Source organism: Malus domestica, chromosome 07, assembly GCF_042453785.1.
Source record: "Malus domestica chromosome 07, GDT2T_hap1".
NCBI lineage: Eukaryota > Viridiplantae > Streptophyta > Magnoliopsida > Rosales > Rosaceae > Malus > Malus domestica.
In genome coordinates, this window is record NC_091667.1 from 26,032,448 (window position 1) to 26,048,530 (window position 16,083).

The following is a 16,083-nucleotide window of genomic DNA, read 5'->3' on the forward strand; positions in this document are numbered from 1 at the left end:
AACCTGGACTTGTGAAGAAGGCACTGTCCCAAGCCAAACTCTTTCGGACATTAAACTTGGGATTCTTGGTGTCCTGTGGACTCCCAGTCTTAAACAGTCCAGACCCATCAAGCTTCTCCCTGTTATCTGAATTGGGTACAAATCAGAATTGTGCTTTAGTACCAAAGTTGTCACCTTTTTACGGAATTCATGTTTCATTTCGCAGAATTGGGATGATTGGTTTCTGGGAAAATGCAGGAAAAAAAAAGAAACAGAATTTAAAGAAAAGGAAAAAGAAATGAGTTTCTTGAAGAGAGAGAGGACCTGGGAAGCCAAGTTGTTGAAAATCGCCATTGGAGGACATCGCTGTTGTTCTGGAGCTTCTTGGAGTGAAGATTAATATTACTGGATGACGATTGACGAGGGAGAAAGAGAAGTGAAGAGAAGAGGGACAATTCAAAGTAAGAAAAATCAAATTTTTGTGTTGAGAATCAATCAACGGCGATTATTGGGGATACCGAAACTGAAAGAAACGCCTATTTTGTACATATTTTTGGGTAAAAAAATCATCCGTTTGATATGCATGCAATATTGCGACTCTGAATATACAGTCAAACCATTTGTCAACGGAAAACTGCGGTCAACGATTTATTCAATTTACCACCAAAAAAAAAAAAGGAATTTATTTTCTTTCATTTCCTCCATGATGATGTTTATTTTATTTGTTGTTGGATCATGAATATGTATGCCTTTGAACAATCAGAAAATGTTCTCTAGATATGCAAATTCACTTACCTATGGTCGAATCGAAACATGATTTTGATCTTCTCGAGTCTGAACTCTCACAGATGCTTCTTTGGGTAGAGGGGCGTCGAGGGAGAACGAAAGTTGCAATCGCACAAGACTCCAAAATTAAAAGGCCCCAAAAATAATGCAACATATTAAAAATTTGCTTTTATTAGCATTTTAAAAATATCACTTAAGAGATCTCTCTCTAACCCATTCATCTTCTTCAATTTTTATCTTTTCATTCGTAGGTTTTGTGAACTGGGTTTGCTTAATTTTGCTTTTTGATTGATGGATTTATGGAGTTGAAGTGATTGGTTTGGTATTTCTTGAAGGAGACCCAAATCCTTCATTTTTTTATTTTTTATTTTTTTATCATTTCTCTTATTTATATGTGGGTTTTCATTTCTTCTGTCTTCTCCCTCCTTTTGCTCCCTCTCTCGATCCAAATTTACAAGCACTAAAATAGGGTTTGGCTTTTGCTGCAATTAAATGAAAAAACGTATTAAAGGCCAGTTGCCTTATGGAGAAGAGATAAATTTGAAGGAAAAGAGAGAAATCAGCGTGGAAAGAATGAAAAGCGAAGGATATGGATGAAATTATTTCGCGTACTCGTTCGCTCTCTTCATATTAAGCTCGTTCATACACTGTATGTACATGACATGCACAGGACATGCACATGTTATGCTTACAGATCTTGGCTCAATCCAAAAATTCATAGCTCACAACTCTCTTTTTGAAATCAGAAAAATGACCCTAAACTTTATATGAAGAATCGAAGATTCATTCATTTGAATTTGGTATCATATTTGATTGGGTTCAAATATTTCAAGGATTTGAAAAAATTGCAGTTTGAATGGGCGAAAGAACCCAACTGAATCAAAGGAAATTGTTTCACGAACTCGTTAGCTTTTTTTTGTATTTACAAGGCCTGTCTTTGAATCAAAGGAAAAAGTAGTCAATTATGTTAATGCAAAGAGTATTGGAGATGTAAATACGCACCATCTACACATAATACACTATATGCATGACCCTTAACGTCCTCTAAGTTTTTTTTTTATTTTGTTTTTCGCATAGGCCAACTAGGTTGTGATCATACTTGCTAAATTCTGGGGCACAACACACGTGCATCATAACCAAGGAACAAAATGCCGATAATATCGGCGATATATCGCCGATATTATCGGTTTTTCACCGGACCAATATTTTAATAGGTATCCAAGGGGTTTTCGTCAAAATCTCGCGATATTATCGATAATATTGTGATATTATAGATATTATCGCGAAATTTCGGAACTGTGCAAGTCGGAGACGAACGCCGGAGCTTCTATAGCTCCGGCCAACTCTAAAACAGCCCCTAGACTCCGATCTAGGTATGAAAATGAAATAGAAGATGAGAGGAACGTTTTTATAATGTCCGTTTGCCGTGAAACGGTCGAAGGTGTTCGGAAAGTTCGTCGACACCCACGGCCTCGCCGGAGATGGGTGTGCCTATTCCCGAGCCGATTTCATCCCAAAAACCTTGCAAAAACACAAGATAGAACTTCAATTTCACATCTAAGCTTTGATCTAGAACAGAAAAAGAAAAACACGAAGCTTACCTAACCGGAGAAATTGAAGGAACTCGCCGAAGCAGGTGCGATGGTGTGCGTGTGGGTCTCGGTGCAGAGAGAAATGAGAGGTGTATGTGGGTCTCGGTGCAGAGAGAAATGAGAGGGAGGAGCAGAATGCTGTGGTGTGTGTGTGGGTCTCGGTGCAGAGAGAAATGAGAGGTGTATGTAGGTCTCAGTGCAGAGAGAAAAGAGAGGGAGGAGCAGAAGACCGTGCTGTGTGTGGGGGAGAAGGGAGAAGAGAGATCGAGAGATCTCTGTGTGTGTGTGGGAGAAGGGAGAAGAGAGATCGAGAGATCTCTGTGTGTGTGTGTGGGAGTGGAGAATGGAGAGAATATAGAAGGATAGAGAGAGAAAGACATAGGTCTCTGTGTGTCTGCGTGTGTGATGTTTGTGTGCGTGCGTTGTGTGTGTGTGTGGGGTTCCTCCTGTCAGGAGGACACATGACTCACTCAGGATTCCTGACAACTTTTACAATTATTTTGACAATTTCAGACCACTTTTACAATTATAACTTGTACAATTTCAGACCATGGATGGTGGTTTCATTCAAAACTGTGTGCCACTGTGATATTCTTTCAAGAGGTGGAGTATCAGAGCCATTCAGAGCATTTTCATTTCTTCTTCTTCCCTTACCCCTTTCAAAGCTGCCACTGTGATATTCGTTCAAGAGGTGGAGTATTAGAGTCATTCAGAGCATTTTTCGTTTCTTCTTCTTCTTCCCTTACCCCTTTCAAAGCCATTCCAGATCCATTCCAGAGTTTGAACACAAATGGTTCCATATTTAAAGTAAGTTTACAAACTTATATTTATATTATTGTAATTTATACAACAACAAAAAAATTTGTGTGGACTTGTATGTTAATTTTTTTAAGTAATTAATACTTGCATGTTAGTTTTTGTAAGTAATTAAGTAATGTTAACAATTACATGTTAATTTTTTTAAGTAATTAAGTAATGTTGTATAATTATACCTTAGGATAATTTTAATATGTTTAATGTTATTTATTATTTTATTAATATTAGGTTTTATTATCAAATTGGATTATTATTCATTAATATTAGGTTTTTTTTTATTATCAAATTGGATTATTATTCATTAAATTGGATTATTATCAAATTGGATTATTCATTAAATTGGATTATTATTAAATTGGATTATTATCAAATTGGATTATTATTCATCACTATGTTTTATATTAGGATTATTTTTTTATTAAATTGCATTATTATTCATTAATATTAGATTTTATTATTCCATATTATTTTTATAATTACTTAAATTTTTACAATCATTTCTTTACTTCGTATTTAATTCTTCTGTAGAATAACTTTATTATTTAGGTTCTCTTATATAACCGTCATCACTACTATATTTTTTTGGCCAAAAAAATAATTGTCTAATTTTCATGAAAAATAAATATAGGTGCGTTTAAGATGTCCAGTGGAGTTACTAAACGTGATCTAGCTTGGGAACATGGAGACCCAATAGACGGAAACAAACATGGCACAATTTGCAAATTTTGTGGTCGGATAATGAAGAGTGGCGGAGTGACACGACTTAAGTACCATCTTAGTGGATTAGATCCAGCAAAAAATGTCCAACGATGCGATAATGTCCCCCCAGAAGTGAAGGCATTCATCAGCACATTATTAAAAAATAAAAAACAGCAGAAGGAAAAGATAACACATGGAATGGAAAATATTCGAGCTGGGCTACGGGGAGAAGTCTATGGCCAAGCGGTTGACAGTGATGATGATGACGATGAGGACGAATGTGATGATGACATGGGACCTGAAGAACGACGTAGTTTGAAACAAGCATTACATGCCTCCAAACAGTCAGCATAGGAAAGAGAACACCTTCATAAAATTCCTAATATAGCACAAGGTTCCGGGACAAGTGGTGGTGCACAAATGAGACGGGGAGGCAGTCTTAAAGAATCACAACCAACACCACTAATAGCCCCAAGTTTATATAAGTCATCCAAAACACGTCAAAAGAGTGTTTGGAGTTATTTCATTGGAGGTAATGTGAAGGAGGGAATGGGGCATCTAATTAGCAAGTTCTTTATCTATGAAAATGTCCCTGCTGAGAAAGCATCATCACATCATTTCAAAAATATGGTAGTGGGATGTCAACAGGCCGGTGTTGGAGTACAACCTCCCACTCCCTATGAGATAAGAAACAAATATTTGGATATGGAGTATAAAGACATTGGCGAGTATGTTAACAAGTTGAGGTCAAAGTGGGAAACTAATGGTTGCACAATCATGTGTGACGGATGGACCCGCCCAACCAGATTGTCTATCATAAACTTCATGGTATACTCCAAGGGAAAGACAATTTTTTTTAAGTCTGTTGATGCTTCAGACCATATAAAGAACTACAAGTATATTTACAAATTATTGAGGGATGTAATCATGGAGGTGGGAGAGCATAATGTTGTCCAAGTCGTGACCGACAACGGTTCTGCATTTGTCAAAGCTGGAAAAAAGTTAATGAAGTATCATAATGTGTTTTGGACATCATGTGCAGCACATTGTATTGATCTCATGTTTGAGGCAATGGGGAAGAGAGAGAATGTTGCTATTGTGGTAAAAAGAGTTAGAACGATCACAAATTATATTTACAATCACGGTTGGTTGTTGGCAAAGATGCGTGAATTTTGCAAAGGAGAAATTATTCGTCCAGCTACCACTCGATTCGCCACCAACTATATTGCATTAGACAGCCTACTTAAGAAGAAAGCAGGGTTGAAACAACTATTCACTAGTGACGATTGGGCTAACCACAATTTCAGCCGCTCAAATGCAGGTCGTATGATGGAAAGTATAGTGCTTGATCATGCTTTTTGGACTCAATCAGAGCATGTGTGCCAAGTGTTTGAACCTCTTTACAAAGTTTTACGGATAGTTGACACAGAAGTGTATTCTACTATGAGGGCAATATATGAGTTGATGCGTGTAGTGAATGATGAATTGGAAAGAAAACATGGTGCAAGGTGGGTCATAAAGATAATTGAAGATCGATGGTATAAAACATTATACCACGATTTGCATGCAGCAGGTATAAATTATGTCATAATTTGCAATTCATTTCTTTAGTTGCATAAGTATTAATTCTCTTATTAGAGTATGTGTTTCTTTGAACAGCATATTATTTGAATCATCGATCCAATACAGACCTGGTGTTGGAGATGATGGTACCCTTATACGTGTTGTATATAATGTATACTCTAAATTAGACCCTGCATCACCAGCAGTTAGCCAATTTGGAAATGAGGTACACAATTACTTAAATTATAATAATTACTTTGTGGATTAAACTAACACGATTTATTGAATTCAGCTAACATGGTTTAAAGATGCAAGAAGAATTTTTGGAGAACCAACATCAGTTGTTGTTCGAACAAAAATGTCTCCTAGTGAGTGTAAACATATTTCACGATAAGTTTATAATAGAATTTGTTGGAGTTATTAGGCTTATCAACATTGTTTTTCATTGTAGCTGAATGGTGGATCATGTATGGGATCGATGCACCAACTGTGAGAAAGTTAGCAATCAAAGTATTATCACAAACAGCTTCCTCATCTGCTTGTGAAAGAAATTGGAGCACATTTGCACTCATACACACAAAGCAAAGAAATAGGTTAGCTCATAGTAGGTTGGAAAAATTAGTTTATTGCTACTACAACATGAAGCTTCAAATTCGAGATAAGGAAGCAGAAATAGATCATGTCGACCGTGGTGACCTACTAGATGTGTTTGATATTGTTGCTGAAGATGATGATACAGAAGGTAACCAACTTTATCAATGGATTAGACCTCTTCATTTAGATGATGATGAAGGCAACCCAGCTTCCAGATTTGCTGAAGAAGCACGTAATGAAGGGATAAATGTAGAAAGAGTATTAGCGGAGGAGGTGGGATCTAGCAGCGCTGACTCTTTGGAAGAACTTTTGCGCCCAAGACCAAGAAACACTGGAATTCCACCTTCTTCCAATCCTACACAACCACAACATCGTGCTGATACTAATGATAGCTCTAATACAAGATCAGGAGGAGACTCACCTACCACCGGAGGTGGGAATGATGAAGGATATAGTGGAGCTGGAGGTAGTGGTGGTGGATATGGAAACTATGTTGAACCACCTCCCGGATTTATGAGCCTCTTCACTAGTGAGGCAAACTTCACGCATGCAACACAGGATGAAGACCATGACAGTAGGCGGGCAGGACCAGGAATTGGTGTCATAGGGAATGACTATACTCGTAGAGAAAGAGGCAAGGGGATTTTGTCAAGTCAAGAAGATGACTCGTTATCTATAACTTCGAACTCTGTTGGATTGGGAAGTAGTAACTATGGTTATACTCATAACCAACCATTTCCCTACCCTTCATATCTGATTCCTGTTGGGATGGAATCGAGTGACTCATGGAAACAATTCAAGACTCAATCTTCAAATGATTTTGCTTATGGACAAGGTCAACCAATCTCGGATCCATATGGGTGGCATGTTAACAATTACATGCAAAACTATTTTGGGGATTTATCATTTGATAACTACTCTTCACAATACACTCACTCTACACATAGAGATGATGAAGATAGTGAAAAATTTGAACCTCATAGGAACTCTATGTGGTACTAAGTCACTCATGTATTTTACCATGCAATGTATAAAGTGTGAAATATTGTACTAATTTATTATATATAAATTATTATGGTGTGTTTAAACTTCTTTCATTAATTACTACATATTTTCTACACTCACAATGTTTGCCAGCTCGCTATATAATCAACTTGATAATGTTAAATCCATCATGCAATGCATTTCCTTCCAATTTTTTGTGATAAACTAATAGATAATTGACTAAATAAACATCCTGCAAAGTTTCAATAAAAATTTCCAAGTTTTTCTTACAATTTCCGTGGTTTCCATATTATTTTTGTCGATATCGATATTATCCCGATATTTTCATCAATATTTCCGTGTTTTCGGACTACAGATATTTCCGATATTATCGATGTTTAATACCTTGATCATAACTAATGAACATTCCCACTTCTCATATTAAGATGTAGCCATGCACACCATATGCGCACCACATGCATATTACGGAAAAAAATTCACAAATTTCTACAATTGAACACTTGAACCATAAATTGTTCCATCCCAGTCTTGTAGCACGTCAAACTTGAAATTTATTTCACAACCCATACACCCCAACATGAAACACCAACCCTAATTTAACTTTTAAGTATTAGTTCATCTTACAAACAACTCATTTATTCCATAAATCATTAATGAAGGAACTTGGAACTAAACACCCTACGTTACTATGCCTGCCGAAGCTTTAGTCGCTGGAAAAAATGGAATTTTTCAGCCAAAACAGAAAATATGGTACAAAACCTAGCTCACTCTTATCACCTATCTCTCGCATTCCTTTGTTCAAAATCAGAGGTATGAGGTGAACCTAAAACCCAACTCAATATTCTCGCCTCTCTTTGGACTTTCATCGCTTCGAAACCAAAGCTCAAAGATCTAAGGAAGGGAGAAAGAGTAGAGAGAGGAAGGCAGAGAGAGAGAGAAATCAGAAAATGGGAGGAATAACCCATTTATATGTGGGTACTTTAGTAATTTCAGTTTTGTGCATGGGTGTGCATTGCCTGTTTGTCCTATTTATGTCCCAAGATTAAGAATTGTCCCATTTTGGGGTATTTTCCAATTTTTTTTCCTAAACATATATAACAATTTGGATCACACAACTAGATATTTGAAATGTTGATAACAACACTTAAAAAATAATTGTTTTTTCAATTTATTATATAAGAATGTTATATATTCAAGTGAAACATTGAGGGTAGAGTTTTTGAAGCTTTTTTCTTTTTCTTGTTTGGTTGGTTTAAGATTGAAGTGCTTTTGAATATTTAGTGAAAGTTACGATTGTATCTCTTTTTACTTATTATTTAATGATATTTGTAAATTTACAATCAGTAAGTCCTAAAGTTTAGTTTGAAAAACTATCTTAAGAGGGGCTCTTTATAAATTTCGCACATGGCCTCTAAAATCTCAGAGACGGTCCTGACCACTGACTCTACTTTGGCGTACCGTTGAACCCAAACCAAAAGTATGCTACTACCTCATATGATACTGGAGTTGCATGGAGAAAGAAATTACTTTGTATTTTTACTTTGTCAAAAAGTGGAGCATTGGTCTTTCACAAACCTTGTGAGAATTTCTTTTAAAATTGAGGATGTGAAATGCACATAAATCACTTTTAAGATCAAAAGTAGAGAAATGCTAAAGTGACTCTCTCAAATGAGATTCGCTATAGCCTCTCTGCCACTTTACTGATTAATGTCAATTCTTGTGCTCACATTGTAAAATATTGTGGTCGAAAGTCAATGAAGAGTCATACTTTTGAGAATCTCCTTTAACATTTCTGTTAGAAGTAAATCAAGAAACTGCACAAAATTGGTTTGACGGACCAATGCTCTACGTTTTTGTGAAATTCAAATACCATATTAACGCATCATCCCTTAGTATAGTATAGATAAGGTCGTTTGTTAAAAAAAAAAAAAAAAAACCATTTGTTATCAAATCCATATATTTAACAAATGGATTCTGTGGATAATCATTTGGTCGAGTCCATCTGGATCCATCGCCCAACTGGGTAACATACCAGCCCAGGAAACAAAAAGACACGGCAGCCACATTCAATGATCAGGACAAGAAAAGAGGATGGTTGCAGGACGGGGGAGGCCAGACAGCCATAAATCTCGCCGGACAGTTCACTCTCATCGCCGAAGATTTAATCGGCATCTGAGAAAGACCTCCACGATGGTAACATAATACCTACAAATTGGAATGAAGTAAGAATGGATTTTGCATATCCTGCTTTGCATTCACGGGTAGATAAGGCGCATTCAACATGTCACATAGCAAAAGCAAATTACTTTTCCCCCATGCTTTTTGGAACTCCAAGTCTCCGAGGGCCAAAACGGCCCTCGACCCTCGACCCTCCAGCAATCAGCTTGGTTTTAGAAAAATTTATCGGTTACCGTTATTCAACTAGAGATAATGCACAATCATACATGATCTTTTGGCCCCATTCATGGATACAAAATGATGCCATAATTGTAGTCATCAAGGAAGGATCAGCCATCTCTGCTGTACATTCAAACTAAGAACCCTCAAACACATAAGAGTACAGAAGGAAGCAAAAAACAGGCATCTTCGTGAATAGAAAACAGCGAGAAACCTCAGCACATGTTAAATTCACCATAACCAGATGAATACTTTGGTCTGGTTACCTCCTTCAGCAGCCAATTCAGCCTTGCACGTCCTAGGGCTTCCCAGGGCATAGATACCCGCATACTGTCTTCTTTTTCTTCTTCAGCATTTGCTCTCCCTGCAATAAAACATATGTAAAAGAAAAGTTAACTACAGAAGCAAAATGATATCAGATAGATTTCACCTCCAAAAGCTCTGCTCAGGACACAATGTCATTCTATAAATTTCACCTCCCCAGGAGCCCCATCAACCAAAAGAAAATGAAAAAAGAAACTTGACACAGGTTATCTATTGGAGACCAACCAGGGCATACGAAGGCCTTTTGTCAATTCTTAATTTCCAAAACCCGTGTATCTGTTCACTTACTGTAGTTTTTTTATTTTATTTTTAAAGAAATAAATCCTTTAAATTCTACAACCTCAGATCACATCGGAATCAACAGATGTAGTTGAAAGTTTGTAACAAAGCAAGCTTAAGCAGAACTTCAAAGATCAGTGCAATTAAATTTAATCCATGTCCATCGTTACCTGACAACTTCATAGGTTATCAAAGGTGGAGAGATCAAGGTGCATCTGGTCATGAGAGGAAAGATCAAGTTGCATATCCAGTTGCATATGGTCGTGGGTGGAAAGATCAAGTTGCATCTGGTCATGGGCGGAGAGATCAAGGTGCATATCATGATCATGGGAGGGGAGAACAAGTTGCATCTCCTGATCATGCGCTGTGGCACTGGGAGAAATGCTAAACTGGATAGACGGAGTATAGTTGAGCTGAGATGGAGTATAGTTGAGCTGGTAATTTACAGGTATTGATCCAAAGATCTTGAATTTTCCAGCACTATCAATAGCAACCTCTGCATCAGAACATTTCTTGAAAACAACTCTAGCACGACTGCTCTCCCTGTCAACTTCTGTTTCAGCTTCCTTCAGAGGTCCAAAGCGCCTAAACATTCTATTCAGCTTTGTTTCTGAGGGAACAGAATTCACCTCAGAGAAGTTCATAACAAGTTCTGTTGGGGCATTCTCATCCACATAGCCAACAGGCTTCTCTGGCGGCAAAGCATTAACAGTTTGGGAATACCGCTTCCTGGCGTATGGCCTACGACCCTCTTGAGGGGATTTTTCTGGTTGGGCAAGAACAATGGGTTGATAATTAGCCTTCCTGCCCCTTCGCGGTGTTTGCTCTTCAACGCCATTTTGGATTACCCTGTCTGTCCAATAAGTATCATTCATGTCATCAAATTCAAAAGTTTCAGGCAATCCAAAAGCAGAATTTGACGACTTCCTCTTTCTCCCACCAACTTTGTCCACAGCTAAATGCTCTATCCCAGGAAGCTGACCTACAGCTACAGAATTCCTAAAATCAGAGAAGAAATTAACAACAGTTTTCAAGCTTAGGTTATCCTTCTGTGGATCTTCTGCTGCCAACTGAAGTTGTGACAGCAATTCATCTAACGACAAGTACTCTGATCTATCAACTGCTTTCCCTCTGTGGACATCACCAGAACTCTGGAAGGCAACATCAGATCCATCCCCAGCAGGTCTGTCACTGTTGGACTTCACAATAGGAGACCCTGTAAGTTGGCTTGCAACTCTCTGGATACATTCACCAATCTTAAAAGACTGTTTTGGGACAGGCGTGGTATTAGAAACTTTTGCTCCGCTAACTTTCCTTCCATCATCATCAACATGATACTCAAAACCCTTCCGTCTCTTGCCAGAGGATGGTGAGACCAAACCACCAGTATCTTTCCCATCCAACCAATCACCGCCATCCAGAGAATCTAAGCCGCCATCCATTAATTCAGACAGGCTTCGTTCTTTTACCTTAGAATCTCTTAAACTATGTTTACGCTTGTGAGAATAGGTAATAATCTCAGGGCCAGAGAGAGTACCTTTAGCTTCCTTGCCATTAGGAGTTGTAAGCTCAATCCTTTCATCTCTGTTTTCCAATATATCTCCGCAAGATTGGAATTCTGGCAAGTTGTAGTAACCCTTCAAGCGATAAAATGATAGCACATGAGCCTTAGCTATCACAACTTCTAATCGGTCACAGTTAACAGATGGGAACCGTGCTAAAGCTTTTATGTAATCCAGCAATTGATTACATTCAAGAGAACTGGCACTTGCCGATTCATCCACTTCATCTCTTCTACTTGATTCTTGGCGAATCCCGGCATTTTCAACTTTCTGGAACCTAATCTTCTCATAGACTTCTATTGGTATGCAAGAGCATGCTAGCCCCAATTCAACACGTCTCGAAACTTCTTCCAGAGCACAATTGACAGCATTCTGGAATGCTTCTGAAATACATTGATTCTCTGACTGGGAAAAGTAAGATCGAAAAGGCTTTAAACTACATGGTTCATTCCAAGCAAAAGTACGGTCCCCAAAATATGCTACCAAAAAGCAATCCTTTTTATGATATTTCATTGCCTTCTCAGATGCAACCGTATAATCAAATATCTGTCCAGGCCACCATGGATGACTCTTCACTTTACCCCAAACTAAATCAGATGCAGAAAACACATGATTTTCTGGTGGCAGCTCATATCTCGGTTGAGGCACAATTTCTGAGCTTCCCTGGATAGCTTCTTGTTTAAGAATTTCCTCTTCACCTGCTTTTGGTTGTTCAGCATCAGTAGCTTCTTTTTCGCCTTCCATGTATTGCCCTCCGTGTAAACCATCTAGCACAGCATCATTAAATTGTTCTTTAACTCCTACCTCCTCAGTGTCCATGGGAGTAACATCTCCACTATCAGTGACTTGCATATCAGCTTGTGATCTCCTCTGAACAGTCTCACTTTTCAAGTTCGGATCAATAGAGTTATTTACTTCAATGCATGGATTCAGACGAATATTATCATCTGCTGCTGCAATCTCAGTGGATCCACCCATTATGTCTTGGCCTTCATCTTCTATCTGTTCCCCTCCATTTAATACACCCTCAGCATCAGTCACTTGTTCATTGACTTCCTCCGCTTCGATATCAGGATGAACTCGATCAACATAAGCTGTCGCAGTCTTTTCTAAACACTTTCCAGACTCCAGGGATTGATCTGTTCCATCTACGCTATCCTGTTCAGCACCATTAACGTGTGTGTCCACTTCCATCTCTTGCCCTGTATTTGATTCAACCAGTGCAGTATCAAGGACCGTGTTCTTGCCTATACTCTCTTCAGGTTTCAAGTGCAGGTCCTTTTTGGAATTCAAAAGGCCCCCTCTTTCTGTTACTGAAACTACACCTCCAGGAATTACTTGAGCTGGCGGAGATAAGGTAGTTGAAACCAATGCAATATCATGAACCATGTCCTCTACGCTTTCTTCAGGTTTCAAGAACTGATAATTTTCAGAATCTTGTGCACCTGTTGCTCCCATGTCACTTCCATGAACTACTTGAGGCGGCATAGGAGAAGACACTGAATATTCAAGTTCATTGCTGCCACTACGGGTGCAACTACCCACTGGCTCAATCTTAACCAGCCGTTCTTCTACTGGATGACTTGAATTTTCATTAGTTTTATCAGTTTCCTTACCTGCAACTTTGGAAGTCAAAATATCTACATTGTCCAACCCAGCAACATCACCACTAGCAGCAGAAACTTGGGTTTGTTCACTCGAGGGTTCGGGATTCAAACCTTCTTCACTAACAGCCACTGCAGCCATTTCAATTCCAGGATTCAATACTACATCATCTGAAACACCAGCTATTTGTGCCTTCAAATCATTGAGTGCATCAACATCACCAACAACCGACTTCCTTTCTTGTTCCACAACCTCCACCAATCCTCCCACGGAAACTTCTACACTTTCCTTCACAACTACTTCACTGACGACAACTTGTGTTTCACTACCTACAGATCCAATCAAGGAACCCTCAATTCCATTTTCTACTGTGGCATCCTGTGATTTTTCATCCGAAACACTAACTTCCTCTGAATTCACATCCTGCCTCACAACCATCTCAGCTTCCTCAAAATGAAAAACCTGGGTTTCTATGCTCGTTGAACTAACAACTGCAGCCACCGAATCCAGCTCACCCATTTCACCACCATCTCCTCCAGGAGATCTCACATTGCCCTCCAACCCCATATCAACCTCAACCGAATCATCATGACCCACCCCTTCATTGTCCCCATCCCCACTAGTGCAAACTCCACCAACATAGACATTAGAACCCAGAACCTCCACCATTATATCACCCCCATCACAATCACCGCCTTCATCGTCACCAAGATCCTCCCCAAAAGACCCCTCAACCTGACCCTCAATTACACAAGCCTCGGACCCAGCTAGGGTTTCACCAGCTACATGCCCACTAGCACTCACAGTGGACTCTGACCCACTACCCACATCAACATCCTTATCCTTTAGCTCATCCATAGAGATATTTTATCTGGGTATTTTCCAAAACCATCAAATTTAACTTCTTTTCATTTTACACTTCCAAAAAATACGAAAATATGATAAACCCTAATCACAAAACCGAGCAAATCTAAAGCAATATCGAGAAAATTAAAGCACAAAATATACAAAATTAACAAAACTTGAAAGTTTTAAAGCTTCAAGGATTGTGATTGTGTGTGTTTACCTCCAGATCTTCTGAACAAGATTAAAGCCCTCGAGGTTTGGGGGTTTAGGGGAGAGAGAGAGAGAGTTTGTGAGTTTTGCGTTTTTGGGTACAAGGGAAGTGTCCTTTTGGGAGATCTAGAAAAATTAGAATTAAAATTAAAATTGAACGCAGGAGCCCAACAATTTTGCTTTATTGTCCCTATTCCTTTGTTTTCACACTTTTCAAGTGATTGGTCAGCTCAGCCTTCTGTGAGTTTATTGGAGTTAACGGCGGAGTTAATCCCGTCGCAGATGGATTGTGAAGGGCCAATAAATTTGGAACACGTGTTCGAAGATAGCTGCGTTGCTTTCATTTTGCTACGTGGTGATTTTTCGGTTATGATTTTTATCACAAATAAACCTTGAAATTGACCCTCACCATGAATATGGTTTCTGAAATTGAAAATCAATAATACCGTTCTTGAAAATAGATGTCACAAATTAATATGGTCCTTCCGTCATAATTCTGTTAAAAATTCTGTTAAGTGTTGATGTGGCATATAAATGAGCCCATAAGTCTTTTTTTTTTTAATCATAAATGGTCCTTGAAATTGACCTACACATCAAAATGGTTGCTGAAATTGACCCGATACTTCAAAATGGTCCCTCAAATTGAAAATTGATCAATGGAGTCCCGCAAGTAAGTGTCTCAAATCAATGTAGTTATTGTGTCATAAGTCTGTAAAACATTTTTGTTATGTGCTGATGTGACATATAAATAGGTCACACAAGTCTAATTAAATTTAAAAAAAAAATTACAAATAGGCTTAATAGTTAATAAAAATTTGTCAACTCAAAAACCCAATCCTGCAATCATCTTCGATCTCAGTCCACATTTCTCTACCTCATTCGCTCTCTGTTCTCTGAAAAAAAATCTCAAAACACACTTCGACACCCTTCATTGAATTGAACCTGGATCGAGATCACCTTTAGTGACGGCTTGGCCCATTAGCAACAACTATTGGGACATCATGGTTAACATTTAGGCGATCAACATCCTTACAACCTTAATCTTGGAGAACTTGTTTGCGCTTCCCGGGTGGCCCGGTGTTGCAAAGAACGACGAGGTCTACCTTGAGATATTGAGTTTATAACCGAAGTGCGTCCATTGTTGGTTGAAAACTATATCCACACCCCCTCTTAGGCCTTGGTTAAGTCTTGTGTCTTTGAGAATTTATGGAAAGAATCTTTCTTCAAAGTAGGCCCTACTATAAAAATAAAAATAAATCCATTGTGCAAAAAGGTATTTAGACAACTTTTTTAATTAATTATTAAACCCACATCAGCATATAACAAATTTGTTTACAGAATTGTGGTGGAAAATCATATTGATTTGCAACACCTATTTTCAAGGATTACATTGATTGATTTTCAATTTCGGGGACCATATTTGACACGCCCGACCCTGATATTCTCCCAAACACAAAGGTAGGCACATGCTAACCGACACCCGAAAGTGACGAAGCTATATTAGAATGCATGAGAATAAGAAATATAAATAAAATAATAGAAATTTAAATATAATAAATATGCATTTAAGGAACGTATTCAGATCATACACTAATCTAGAACATTAAAAAAAATATAAATTGAATGAACCAAGAGATGGCTTACACCAAGAGGACTCGAATATGCTGATGCGGAAGTGCCTTGACGCCAAGATTGTACACCTCAATTCTAAGTCTTGAAGGGGCGCAAAACAAATATGAGTGGACCAAGTTGATAAATATATAATACTTAAACAGTTATCAACATACTAAATCCCAAAGTTTTATGAAAACATTAATAGCATAATA

The 16,083-nt window shown here is 38.2% G+C and overlaps 1 protein-coding gene and 1 long non-coding RNA gene across 2 annotated transcripts; both read right to left on the minus strand.

Annotated features, from left to right (window-relative positions):
• Positions 1 to 2: 2 nt before the first annotated feature.
• On the minus strand, positions 3 to 874 carry LOC139197485 (uncharacterized). Its single transcript, XR_011582927.1, has 3 exons — positions 775 to 874; positions 304 to 384; positions 3 to 126 (listed from the first exon to the last, which is right to left on the minus strand). It is a non-coding gene; the product is annotated as an uncharacterized lncRNA (long non-coding RNA).
• An 8,548-nt stretch (positions 875 to 9,422) lies between these two features.
• Positions 9,423 to 14,499, minus strand: LOC103439518 (uncharacterized). The gene is made up of 3 exons (XM_008378075.4): positions 14,268 to 14,499; positions 10,205 to 14,072; positions 9,423 to 9,795 (listed from the first exon to the last, which is right to left on the minus strand). Exon 2 carries the CDS (start codon positions 14,057 to 14,059, stop codon positions 10,214 to 10,216), a length of 3,846 nt encoding a protein of 1,281 aa, XP_008376297.3. The 5' UTR covers positions 14,060 to 14,072; positions 14,268 to 14,499; the 3' UTR covers positions 9,423 to 9,795; positions 10,205 to 10,213.
• Between the last annotated feature and the right edge of the window lie 1,584 nt (positions 14,500 to 16,083).